General features: G+C 52.2%; 1 protein-coding gene across 3 annotated transcripts in view; it reads left to right on the top strand.

Moving 5' to 3' along the window:
• The window catches only part of GAK (cyclin G associated kinase), an 89,107-nt gene that overhangs the window by 9,260 nt on the left and 66,255 nt on the right, over positions 1 to 13,592 (top strand). For 2 of the 3 annotated variants that reach the window (XM_005554253.4, XM_005554252.4), the window contains exons 2-4: positions 9,688 to 9,749; positions 10,556 to 10,615; positions 11,366 to 11,480. The exons of the other annotated variant lie outside the window; for it this stretch is intronic. In XM_005554253.4, coding sequence (XP_005554310.3) covers positions 9,688 to 9,749; positions 10,556 to 10,615; positions 11,366 to 11,480 — 237 coding nt within the window. The remainder of the gene's footprint in view (positions 1 to 9,687; positions 9,750 to 10,555; positions 10,616 to 11,365; positions 11,481 to 13,592) is intronic. 3 annotated transcript variants of the gene reach the window in all.

The raw sequence follows: 13,592 nt of genomic DNA, 5'->3' as shown, positions 1-13,592 counted from the left end.
TCAGATCTCACTATCCTGAGAACAGCCCCCGCCCCAACTCTGTCCTCATGACCCAATCACATCTCACTATCCTGAGAACAGCCCCCCCCGCGGGTGTGTGGGGAGGACTCCCTCCCCAGTGTCTAACCGGATCTCACAGGAGAGCACTCACTATCCTGAGAGCAACCCCCGGGTGGAACTCCGTCCCCATGATCCAGTCACCTCCCACCAGGCCTCTCCTCCAACATTGGGGGTCGCAGGTGAACAGGAGATTTGCGTGGGGACACAGATCCAAACTGTATCCACTGTTACGAATAAAGATCCAAATCATATCTGCTGTTACGAATAAAGTCGCTGAGAACATTTTTTTCCAAGTCTTTTTGTGCACATGTGTTTTCCTTTGTCTTGGGTAAAAAATACCAAGGAGTAGGATTGCCGATTTAGAGATTGGATTTAGGTTGAACTTCACATGAAACAACCAAATCTCTTTCCACAGCAGCTGCACCATTTTGCATTTCCACCAGCCACACTGGAGAGTTCCTGGCGCTCCACTTCCTCACCAGTGTTTCTTGTGGTCTTTCAGTTTGATTGCATCCATTCTGGTGGGTGTGCAGTGGCATCGATCTCATTGTGATTTCATTGGATTTCCCTGATGATAATGATGTTCAGCAATCGTTTTTTTGTTTGTTTGTTTGTTTGTTTTGAGACAGAGTCGTGCCCAGGCTAGAGTGCAGTGGCACCATCTTGGCTCACTGCAAGCTCCACTTCCCAGGTTCAAGCAATTCTCCTGCCTCAGCCTCCCAAGTAGCTGGGATTACAGGCGTGCACCACCAGGCGTGTATTTTGTGTATTGTAGTAGAGATGGGGTTTCACTGTGTTGGTCAGGCTGGTCTCAAACTCCTGCCTTGGCCTCCCAGAATGCTGGGATTACTGACATGAGCCACCACGCCTGACCTTTTTGTCCATTTTTTATTGGGCAGGAGTTGGGAGAGTCTCTGCTTATTTTGGATACAGGTCTTATGTTTACATATTTGTATAATTTATGTGAGAAAGAGAAGGCAAGCCTTAGCTGTGGTCACTCTGCTGTCTCAGGCCAGGCTGCCTCAGGGAACCTGGGCCTTGAGATCTGGCCTGGCCTGAGCATTTGATGTCTTTGTGCCTCCACTCCCCACCCCTGCACTCCCTGCGCTTGAGATGAGGTCTTGCTCTGTTGCCCAGGCTGGAGTGCAGTGGCACAGTCATGGCTCACTGCAGTCTTGAACTCCTGGGCTCAAGCAGTCCTCCCATCTCAGCCTCCCAGGTAGCTGGGACCACCGGCACTGACCACCACGCCTGGCTAATTTCTAATTTATTTCTGGTAGAGATGGAGTCTTGTTAGGCTTCCTGTAGGCTGTTCTCAGAACTCCTGGGCTCAAGTGATTCTCCCACCTCAGCCTCCCAAAGTGCTGGGATTGCAGGTGTAAGCCACTGTGCCTGGCCTGTGCCTGTTTCTTAATTGGCAAACTGTGTGCAGTAAAAGGTGTACGACAGGGTCTTGGAGGTGCCTGGCATGCCCTTCTTTAATGTTTTATGCATTACTGTTATTTTAAAATAAACTGTATTGTTTTGAGTTCATTGTCAGTTCCCACGCAGCTGTGAGAAAAGATGGAGATCTTTTATATTTCAGACCCTTGCCCAGTTTCCCCATTGGTGACGGTCGGGATGCCGACCCTGGTGCAGGTGAAGCTGTGGAAGGCCCCGTCCCCGCAGGGAGCCCTCGTGCCACCTCTCACAGCCTCGCCATTTCCTTAGCCCCTGGAAACCTCTAGTGTTTGCTCTGTGTGTGATTTTGTCATCCGAAGGATGCTGTGTAAGGGGAAGTGCGGAATTCTTCAGGCGGTTGTGTGTGTCAGTAGCTCGTTTCCTGTGGCGAGACTCCTCTGTGTGAATGTGCGCGGCTTGCCCAGCCAGCCACCCGTGGAAGGACATCTGGCTGTTTCCGGTTTTGGCTATTACAAATAAAGCTGCTGTGACACTCGCATATGGGTTTTTGTGTGAATATACGTTTTCATTTCTGGGGTAAATGTCTAAGAGTGCAGTTGCTGGTTCACGTGTGGTAATTATGTGTTTAGTTTGTTAGAAAACTGCCAGATTGTTTCTTGAGTGGCCATACATTCCCACCAGCAATGTAGGAGCGTATCAGCCTGGTTAGACTTCCGTAACAAAATACTCCAGACTGAGTGGGGGAGCAGTAGAAATTCAGTCTCGCAGTTCTGGAGGCTCGAAGGCCAAGAGCAAGATGCTGTCAGTGCTGATTCCTGGAGAGGCCTCTCTTGCTGGTTTGCAGATGCCGCAATTTTTGTTGTTGTTGTTGTTGTTCTTTGAGATGGAGTCTCGCCCTGTCACCCAGGCTGGAGTGCAGTGGCGCGATCTCGGCTCACCGCAGCCTCCGCCTCCCGGGTTCAAGCAGTTCTCTGCCTCAGCCTCCCGAGCAGCTGGGATTGCAGGCGCCCGCCACCATGCTCTGCTGATTTTTGTGTTTTTAGTAGAGACAGGGTTTCACCATATTGCCCAGGCTGGTCTCAAACTCCTGACCTCGAGTGATCCGCCCGCCTCGGCCTCCGAAAGTGCTGGGATTACAGGCCTGAGCCACCGCGCACGGCCGGTGCTGCCTTTTTGCTGAGGGGATGCTGACATCTCTGGTGTCTTCATCTTACAAGGACAGCAGTCCTATTGGATTAGGGCCCCACTCATAGGACCTTATTTATCCTTAATAACTTCAGGCCCGTCTCCACATAGGGTCATCTGGGGCTTCCGCAGACGCACTTTGGGGGCACACAGTTCAGTCCGTAACAGTGAGTTTCTCTTTATACTCCCCAGCATTTGGCGGCGTCATTTTTATTGTGATCCTCATGATACATGTGTAGTGATACCTCCTTGTGGCTTTGATTTGCATTTTCCCAATAGCTTGGGAGTGCTTCTTTGCCATCTGCATATCTTCAGTGGTGAAATGTCGGTTCACGTCTTTTGCGCACTTCCTAATTATGTTTTTTTGACCAAGTTTTGAGTGTTCTTTATTGTAGATACAAGTCCTTCGTAGACACGGGGTTTTCAGTATCTTTTCCTAGTCTGCAGCTTGTCTCTTGATGCCCTAAACAGGGTCTTTTTGGACGCAAACTCAGACCAGTTAATTAAAAAACAAAACTGGGTCTTTTGCAGATCCAAAGTTTTTCATTGTGAAGTCTGATTTATTGTTTTTTCCTTTTATGAATCACGCCTTGTCACAGCTAAGGATTCTTAGCTCTTTATCTTAAAGATTTGTCTCCTTTGTTTTTCTGAAAGTTTTAAACCTTCACAGTTGTGCATTTATATCTGTGTTTATTTTGATGAATTACTGTGTGTGGCTGACGTTTACATGAAATGCTCGTTGCCGGCACCATTTGTGGATCTTCCATGGGGTTGCTTCTGTGCCTCTGTCAGAAATCATCTGGATGGGCCCAGCGCAGTGGCTCAGGCCTGTAATCCCAGCACTTCGGGAGGCCAAGGCACCTGAAGCCAAGAGTTCGAGACCAACCTGGGCAACACGGTGAAACCCCGTCTCTACTAAAAATACAAAAATAAGCTGGGCATAGTGACGCACGTCTGTAGTCCCAGCTACTGGGGAGGCTGAGGCAAGAGGATCGCTTGAGCCTGGGAGGCGGAGACTGCAGTCAACTGAGATTGTGCCAGTGCACTCCAGCCTGGGTGACAGAGCGAGACTCTGTCTCAAAAAAAAAAGAAAAGAAGAAATCGCCTGGATTGATTTGTGTGGCTGTTTCTGCAATTTTCTTTCCGTTCCAGTCATCTTTGTATCTGTCCCTCCGCCAATACCACACAGCCTTGATGAATTTAGCTGTATGGAAAGTACTGAGATCAAGTCCAGGTATTACTATCTTTAAAAATTATAAAATATTTTAAAATGCAGAAAAATAGAAAGAGTAACATATCAAACACCTGTGTCCTGCTATCCAGAATAAACGTTAACCTTTTAACAAAATAATATCTGGGACCGGGCGCGGTGGCTCAACCGTGTAATCCCAGCACTTTGGGAGGCCAAGGCAGGCAGCTCACGAGGTCAGGAGATGGAGACCATCCTGGCCAACACGGTGAAACCCCATCTCTACTAAAAAAAAAAACTAGCCGGGCGAGGTGGTGGGTACCTGTAGTCCCAGCTACTCGGGAGTCTGAGGCAGGAGAATGGCGTGAACCCGGGAGGCGGAGCTTGCAGTGAGCCAAGATCGCGCCACTGCACTCCAGCCTGGGCGACTGAGCGAGACTTCATCTCAAAACACAAAAAACAAAAACAACAACAGGCCGGGCGCAGTGGCTCACACCTATAATCCCAGTACTTTGGGCGGCCGAGGCAGGTGGGTCATTTGAGGTCAGGAGATCAAGACCAGCCTGACCAACATGGAGAAACCCTGTCTCTACTAAAAATACAAAAAATTAGCCAGGTGTGCTGGTGGGCACCTATAATCTCAGCTACTTGGGAGGCTGAGGCAGGAGAATCACTTGAACTTGGGAGGCAGACGTTGCAGTGAGCTGAGACCACACCACTGCACTCCAGCCTGGGTGGCAGAGCAAGACTCCGTCTCAAAAAAAAAAAAAAGACAAAAAACCAACAACAAAAAAGCACAGCATCACTGATGTTACTTTTAACATCTCTAACGCAGTATCACTCATAGTGCAGGGAAAGCGTAAGGAAGATGAGCAGGAAGGACGTGCTTCATGTGGTGGATTGGAACCAAGCAGCGGGTGTGGCTGGAGAGGAGGAGGCTGGCGAGGCACCCAGAAGACCTGTGGCCCTGCTGAGGTCATGCGGCGCTGAGGCCTCCTTCTGTCCTCCTTCTGCCTTGCTAAGGCCGTGCGGTGCTGAGGCCTCCTTCTGCCCTGCTAAGGCCGTGCGGTGCTGAGGCCTCCTTCTGCCCTGCTGAGGTCGTGCGGCGCTGAGGCCTTCTTCTGTCCTCATTCTGTCCTGCTGAGGTCGTGCGGCGCTGAGGCCTCCTTCTGTCCTCCTTCTGTCCTGCTGAGGTCGTGCGGCGCTGAGGCCTCCTTCTGTCCTCCTTCTGTCCTGCTGAGGTCCTGCGGCGCTGAGGCCTACTTCTGTCCTCCTTCTGTCCTGCTGAGGTCCTGCGGCGCTGAGGCCTCCTTCTGTCCTCCTTCTGTCCTGCTGAGGTCATGCGGCGCTGAGGCCTCCTTCTGTCCTCCTTCTGTCCTGCTGAGGTCCTGCGGTGCTGAGGCCTCCTTCTGTCCTGCTGAGGTCCTGCGGCGCTGAGGCCTCCTTCTGCCCTGCTGAGGTCGTGCGGCGCTGAGGCCTCCTTCTGTCCTCCTTCTGTCCTGCTGAGGTCCTGCGGCGCTGAGGCCTCCTTCTGTCCTCCTTCTGTCCTGCTGAGGCCATGCGGCGCTGAGGCCTCCTTCTGTCCTCCTTCTGTCCTGCTAAGGCCGTGTGGTGCTGAGGCCTCCTTCTGCCCTGCTGAGGTCGTGCGGTGCTGAGGCCTCCTTCTGTCCTCCTTCTGCCCTGCTAAGGCCGTGCGGTGCTGAGGCCTTTCGAGCCTTCTGCCTTTCCAGTCATGGCATCTGAAAATGAGGGGAGTTTTAGTTCCTCCTTTTTTTCATGTTTAATCTATTTTTTAATTGACAGACAAAATTGATGTCTTTGTCATGTACACGACGATGTTTTGAAGTATATCTGCGTCGTGGAATGACCACATCTAGCTAGTTAACACATGTACTGCGTCATAGTCATCAGTTTGGGGGCATTTTTCAACAACGTAATCTCTCGTTACTAACTGTCTAGTCACCATGTCGTACGGTGGTCTCTTGAGCTTACTCTTTCCAGCTAACTGAAGTGTTGTGTCTTTTGTTAGTTTTTCCTTTTTGATCTTTATGCCTTTTATTAATTTTTCTAGTTTTCTTGCATTAACTAGGATTTCCAGTAAATTGTTGTCTGCCGGTGCTGAGAGCAGACATCTTGCCTTGTTCCTGGTCTTAGCAAGAAAGCGCGATTAAGTCTTATGTTAGATGTCAGTTTTTTGTAGTTGTCATTTCTAAATTTTGTTGGTGATCCAGTGTTCCCCATTCTGCTAATGTCGTTTACTACAGTGATTGATTTTTTTAATGTTACACCAACCTTGCATTCCTGGGACGAATCCCACCTGGTCATGACGTATTATCCTTACGATGTTTTGCCGGAATCAACTTGCTAGTATTTTCTTGAGGATTTTTTGTGTCTGTGCTCATGAGTGATCTCTTTCCTTAATTTGGTCTTTATACCCTTCTTTGGTTAGTGTTGCGCCAACCTCAAGAAATGGGCTGGGAACTCTTCTCCTCTCTCTAATGAAATACTGTTTATAAGCTTGTTGTGATTTCTTCCTTAAGTGTTTGATGTAATTTAGCAGCGGAGCCATCTGTTTTCTATTTTCTATTTCATGGATTTCCATTTACTTCCTTTCATCTGTGTTTTTCCTCACAGATTGATTTATTATTTAAATATTTTAACAGTTGCGTTGAGATAAAAATGAGATATACAGGCTGCATGTTTTGAATGTTTGGGCTTGTGTCATGTTTGTGTGTGTCACACACTGTGTCTGCCGTGCTAATCAAGGCAGCGGGCATGCACGTCGGCGCCACGTCTCCCTCCTCCCCGCGGTGACCCTTCGCCCTGCTTTGCTGTTTCCATCCCAGGAAACCACTGATTGACTTTCTGTTACTATAGGTTTGTCTGCATTTTCTAGACTTTTCTGTACACAAAGCTGTAGGTATGTACTCTTTTTGGCCTGGCTTCTTTTACTCGGCATACTGCATTTTAGTGTGTCATTCACGTTGTTGCGTGTAACAGCAGTTCCATCCTTTTTATTGCCGGGTAGTGTTACAGCTGTGGATAATTTGTTCACTCACCTGTTGATGGATATTTATTTGGGTTGTTCCCGTTTTTAGGCTGTTGCGCATGAAGTTGCTGGGTACAAGTCTTTGTACACACGCGTGCCCTCGTTTTTCTCGGGTAAATACACAACAGCGTAATGTCAGGGCTGGATTGTTGGTTTATGTTAACCTTTTTAAGAAATCACCAATGATCACGAGGTCAGGAGATCGAGACCATCCTGGCTAACACAGTGAAACCCCGTCTCTACTAAAAAATACAAAAAAAAAATTAGCCGGACATGGTGGCCGGTGCCTGTAGTCCCAGCTACTTGGGAGGCAGAGGCAGGAGAATGGCGTGAACCCGGGAGGCAGAGCTTGCAGTGAGCCGAGATCGTGCCACTGCACTCCAGCCTGGGCGACAGAGTGAGACTCCGTCTCAAAAAAAAAAAAAAAAAGAGAAATCGCCAAAATGTTTTCCAGAGTGATTGTACCATTTTTCATTTCCAAAAGCTGTGCGTAAGCATTCCAGTTGCTCCACATCCTCAGCAGCACTTGGTCTGGGCGGTTTTTAAATGTTGGATGTTCTGTTAGGTGTGGAGTCCTATCTTAGCGGCTTCAGTTTGCATGTCTCTCATGGGCAGTGGTGTGACACGTTGTGTGCTTGTCACAAGTATGTCTTTGGTGATGTGTCTATTCATATCTTTTGCACATTAAAAATTCTGTTGTTTTCTGGACGTGGCGGCTCACACCTGTAGTCCCAGCACTTCGGGAGGCTTCAGCCCTGGAGTTTAAGACCCACCTGGGCAACTTGGCAAAACCTCGTCTCTACAAAAAATAAAGCAATTAGCCGGGTGTGGTGACACATGCCTGTAGCCCAGCTTCTTGGGAGGCTGAGGTGGGAGGATCACTTGAGCCCAGAGGTCGAGGCAGTGGGTAGTGAGAGTTCCTCTGCAGTCCATCCCAGTGACAGAGTAGGACCCGTCTCAGAAGAAAAAAAATTGTTGTTGTTACTTGGATTTTTAAAATATTTTCTCGATAGAAGTCCTTTATTAGGTATATGATTTGCAAAACCTAGTAGTGATTTATCTTCTCATTCTCTGACCAGTGTATTTCAGAAAGCAGAAATTCCTGAAGTCCATTTGTGATTATTTTTCTTTTACGGGTCATGCTTTTCTGCTGTATCTAAAAAATCTCTGCCTAACCGCAGGCATGTGAAAGCTCAGGTGGTTTTTGTACGTTGCTTTTACATCCGACAACCGGACAACTGTCCGGAATGCGTTTGTTAGTTACAGTAGCTTTTCTTTTGTAGATTTCACCAGATTTTCTACAGATAAAATACTTTTACTTCTTTCTTTATCTGGATGCCTTTTATTTCTTTTTATTGACTGATGGCACTGGCGAGAACTTCCTCACAGTGTCGACCCTCAGTGGTGAGAACGAGGATTCCTGCCTCCTTCCTGATCTTCGAGGGGAGGACCTGACTTTGCACCATCAAATGCAGCATTCCTGTTGGTCTCTCAGGATGCCGTCTATCAGGCTGCGGAGGTTTCTTTCTGTTCCTCGTTTGCTGAGAGTTTTAAGTTTCACGATGTGGTTTTTCCACCGCGGAAAGCTAAAAGAAAGCTAAGCAAATTAGACCCCAAAACAATAGAATTAAATTGATTTTCAAATGTTAAACCATGTCTGCTCTTGATGTCTTGTTGGGCTTCGTTCGCTGTTTTATGAAGAATTCCTGGGTCCACGTTTGTGAATGATGTTGGTGTGTATTCTCTTTTATATCTTTTCCTCTTTTGGGCGTCGGAGAAGGAGGTCCCCTCTCTTGTTCTGGGTATTGGTGATCTGTCCTCTTCCTCTCTCTCTCTCTTTCTCTCTCTGGATCAGTCTGTCTAGAATTTATCAGTTTCCTTTGTCTTTGGAGAACTGCTTGTGGTTTTGTTTTTCCCTTCTGTTGACCTCTGTTCTTAGGTTACTTGTTTCTGTCTCTGGAGTAGAGCAAGTGAAAGGCAGTGGTGTATGCACTGGGGCCGTGCATGCTGGGGCCGTGCGTGGGGGGCCGTGCACGCTGGGGCCGTGCGTGGGGGGGCTGTGCACGCTGGGGCCGTGTGTCGGGGGCTGTGCACGCTGGGGCCATGTACGCTGGGGTTGTGTGTGTGAGGCTGTGCATGCTGGGGCCATGTACGCTGGGGTTGTGTGTGTGAGGCTGTGCACGCTGGGGCCGTGTACGCTGGGGCCGTGTGGGGGAGAGACGTGCATGCTGGGGCTGTACGTGTGGGGCCATGCACGCTGGGGCCGTGTGTGGGGCCATTTATGCTGGGGCTGTGCGGGGCGGGGGGGGCCGTGTACGCTGGGGCTGTGGTGGGTGGTGGGTACGCTGGGGCCATGTGTGGGGGGCCGTGTACGCTGGGACTGTGTACACTGGGGCTGTGTGTGGGGCTGTGCACGCTGGGGTTGTGTGTGTGGGACTTTGCACACTGGAGCCGTGTACTCTGGGGCTGTATGTGTGGGGCTGTGCGTGCTGGGGTTGGTTGTGTGTGGGGCTGTGCACGCTGGGGTTGTGTACGCTGGGGTTGTGTGTGTGGGGCTGTGCACACTGGAGCCGTGTATGCTGGGGCTGTATGTGTGGGGCTGTGTGTGTGGGGCTGTGGGGAGGGGGCGTGTATGCTGGGGCCGTGTTGGGGGGGGCATGTATGCTGGGGCCGTTATGTTTTGTAGAAAACTGCTGGCCACAGCCACAAGTCAATTTGTATTTTAGTTAGTGAAGGTATTTTTTAAGCCTAATATGTTAAATAAAATCATAGCGTTAAACTGACAAGTCTTTTTAATTTTCAGGAGGGTTTGCATTTGTGTATGAAGCTCAAGATGTGGGGAGTGGCAGAGAGTATGCATTAAAGGTAATGAACCATTTAACACCTTCTCTGGATGTTTGACGTATGTAAGGGAACTCTCTGGTGACAGTGTTTTCAGGGATGTGTCCCTGTTACTTACTTTGTTTCCTTTTACAGCCCGGACATACTTGTCCCTTTTACTTCTGCTGAAACTCAGCAGTCTTGGGTGCTGCAGGAGCCTTGGTCTCTGGCTTTGGGCTTCGCACTCCTGTGGGCCCTGCCTGCCGTGTGGAGGGGGCTGTGCGGGGGGTGACCTCACGGTGAGGTCTGGGCCTCCATGTGCCAAAATAAGGGCTCTATGAATACAAGGAGTTTAAAAGCTGCTTGTAAGAAATATGTGTTGACAGCATGTCTGTAAATAGGGGTCACTGTGGGAGGGTCTGTACCGTGTGGTTTTGTCCTGAGACGTAAGAAGGTCCCATGTGCTGTCACCATGCTGGGCACCAGGGTGGCCCCCCCCTTTGAGAGTGGGCACAAGTGGGCCTGTTCTGGCGGTCTGCACGCATGCCGCCCCCATGTCTGCAGAGCGTCTCCGCTCTGCCTTCTTGTCTGTCTCATTTTACTCTGGCCTGTTTGGAGGAAAGGCTCCCGTTTTGCCTTTTCTTGTGTCCTTGGATCACAAAGATCTTTCGAGGGTCTTGATCCCCTGTCATGTTTTTACTTGGGTCAAAGGTGGAAATGCATGAAATAGGGGGAGCTGTATTGGACGCATTGCATTGCTCTCTCGCCTGCTTATGTCTGAGATGACGCATAGGGTGAAGTGGGAAGGTAAACTTACTTTCATCTTTTGTGTGTGCTGTTTCCTGATACAGAGGCTATTATCCAATGAAGAGGAAAAGAACAGAGCCATCATTCAAGAAGTTTGCTTCATGGTATCCTTTTCCTGGAACCAGGAGCCAGCACGATGGCTTTGGCAGGCACAGGCCTGTGTCAAGCCGCGGCCGCCAGTGACCAAGAGGCTACTCTGTGACATTGTCTTTCATGTGTTAAAATCGGCTTTTTGCTTTTACCAAACTTATCTGTAGGCGACTTCTAGTAAGAAGCAGTTTTTTTCTGTTTCTTACTGCCAGGGTAGTAGTCAAAAGTTTCAGAAGTGTTGGGAATGGAGTTGTTCCTACCCAAGAGGTCTCCCTGCCCAGTGATGGGCCGGTCACCGCAGGGGAGGGGCCGGTCACCGCAGGGGAGGGGCCGGTGACTGCCCTCAGACTGCTTGTGTTTCCGCTCCTAGCTCTGTTCACTCAGAGAGCCCGCTGACTGCCTGAGTGCGGGTTCAGGTGGACACGGCCGCTCCGCGGCCTCCCTGCGCACAGCCCCTGACGGCCCTGCCTCCTCCTGCTGGGCGCGGGATGGGCTTTGGTGTCGCTGTGGCCAGGTGTGTGTGGCCGGCGTGCCTGCCTTTGTCCCTGCCCTCTCCTGCGGCTTCTCCTGTCTCTGTCTGCCTTTCTTATGCTTGTGGTCATCCACCACTCTCTCCCTCATCTTCCGCTCTGACATCTAAAATTGTAAGGGGGTTCGAGTCAAGTATTCTGACTTCAGTGTCTTAATATTGTGTACATTTATTTTTAAGCACACGGAACTGTGTACATGGTTCTGCACATTCTCCTTTAACAAGACAACTGCAGAAAAAGCTTTCCGGCCACCCGAACATCGTCCAGTTTTGTTCTGCAGCATCCATAGGAAAAGAGGAGTCGGACACGGGGCAGGCTGAGTTCCTCCTGCTCACAGAGCTCTGTAAAGGTAACGTCCTGTGAAGGCTGCCTTGGTGCTTCTAACCCAGCGGAGGCCGGCCTGGTGCCTCCTGACCCGGCCACACGGCTGTGAGACATGCCCAGCACCTTCTCTCAAGCTGTGTTGGTCTTAGCGGGAAGCGCGGGCAGCTGTCTGACAGGAGTTCTGTGAGAGGCCCACGCGGACACCCCGTGAGCTCCCACCATCTGGGTGGGCCCCCTGTGTTGTCTCCTCACAGAGCTGCGGGCAGCCAGAGAGCCGGGCTCCCATCCTGCCCGTCTCCAGTGGCAGCACGGGGTGGAGCATGGTGGCCTTCCGTGAGCAGCGTTGAGCAGGGTGGAGGAGTGTCTGTCCTTCTCAGGGCTCTGGGTTCCCAGCGGGGTGGAGCGCAGTGGCCTTCCGTGAGTGGCGTTGAGCAGGGGTGGAGGAGTGCTGCTGTCTGCCCTCGTCAGGGGCTCTGGGGTCTTGGCGAGGAGAGGAGAGGCTGCAGAGGTGGACAACTCCAGGTCCCTCTGTGGGTGCCCGACCTCATGAGGGTTAAGCCCAGGAAGATGGCAGAACGACTTCGTGGTCCGTTGGGCAGGACAGGAAGAGGGGCCAGCGAACTGGGGTGGTGCTTTCGGAGAGTCCTAGGGGCCGAGTGGGCTGTGTGAGTGACTGCGGGGGATGTTGTGTTGGTGTCACTGGAGCCCACGCTGACTGGCCTGAGACCCGGCCTAGCCTTGCCGAGCTTCAGGCTGTGTCTGCAAAGGGGAATCAAGACCTGTGCCTGGGAGGGCGGCTCCACCCCCAGCCCCTTCCTCGTGCCGGTGCCCTCCAGAGCTCCTGGGCCAGGTGGCGAGGGGAAGTTGGGCACTCGGGGAGGCCTGAGAGCTGCGGCCTGGCCACTGAGGGGTAGTGACACCGGTGGCTCCCCTGCGTCTGTCACCCAGGCAGGGAGAGTGGGGACAGGAGAGGCTGGGAGCAGCAGGAGAGACGGGCAGGGAACCCCACAGAGGGAAGCCTGTGGAGAGGGCACCTGTAGTCGCCTGAGAGCTGTCGTCCAAAGCCAGCCCCTGCCCAGCCGCCAGGAGAAGCTGTTCCTGCGTGCGGGCTGGCGCAGGCCTGAGGGGACAGGTAGGGATGAGGCAGCAGGTTAGCGGAGGGGGCGGCAGGAGGGGCGTGTGTCCAGAAATGGAGGGCGAGCAGGGGTTTCTGAGCTGAGGGGGAACCCCCGCACTGAGCAGGGCCCTGAGCTTCGTGGAAGGGACCCTGTGCTTAGTGGAGTGGGGACTGCACTTAGTGGGGTGGGGGGACCTTTTGTGGGGAGCTTGCATTTAGTCAGGGGGCCCTGAGCTTAATGGAGGGGGGACTGCGCTTAGCGGGGTGGGGGACCCTTGCTTTGTGGGGGGCCTGCATTTAGTTGGGGGGCCCTGAGCTTGAGAGAGGACTGCGCGTAGCCGGAGGGGCTCTGTACTGCCGAGGGAAGGTGTCCCTGTGCTATGCTGGGGTACCCTGAGTGAGGGAGGGTGGACTGTGGGGTGTGAGCTGCTGCCCTGCCCTGAGTGAGGGAGGGTGGACTGTGGGGTGTGAGCTGCTGCCCTGCCCTGAGTGAGGGAGGGTGGACTGTGGGGTGTGAGCTGCTGCCCTGCCCTGAGTGAGGGAGGGTGGACTGTGGGGTGTGAGCTGCTGCCCTGCGCTGAGTGAGGGAGGGTGGACTGTGGGGTGTGAGCTGCTGCCCTGCGCTGAGTGAGGGAGGGTGGACTGTGGGGTGTGAGCTGCTTGGACGTATTGACTGCACCTGTGAGTGCCCTGTCGGGCAGGGTCTCCTCTCTGCAGCTGTGCCTGGGCGGAGCTGGGTGAGACCTGACTGCCTGCGGGCCCCTGGCTCTGCCCATGCTCCTCTGCCTGGGGGCCCCACCTGGCCCTTCCTTGGTGCCACGCCTGGCAGCTGGCCCAGGCCCCTCTGCGGCCCTCCAGCGCCTGTTGCCAGGGTTGTCCTGATGTGGGTGGCGAATGGGTGCTTGTCGTGGCCGAGAAGTCTCGGGGGTGGGAGGTGGTCAGAGCCGCCTGAGGGCTGAGGAGATGCTGCCAGGTAGCCTCAGTTCCTCAGCTGACACTGTGGGGATGTGCCGCTCATGT

This window comes from Macaca fascicularis, chromosome 5 (genome assembly GCF_037993035.2).
Source record: "Macaca fascicularis isolate 582-1 chromosome 5, T2T-MFA8v1.1".
Lineage (NCBI taxonomy): Eukaryota > Metazoa > Chordata > Mammalia > Primates > Cercopithecidae > Macaca > Macaca fascicularis.
This window is presented reverse-complemented; position numbering and strand designations above follow the sequence as displayed.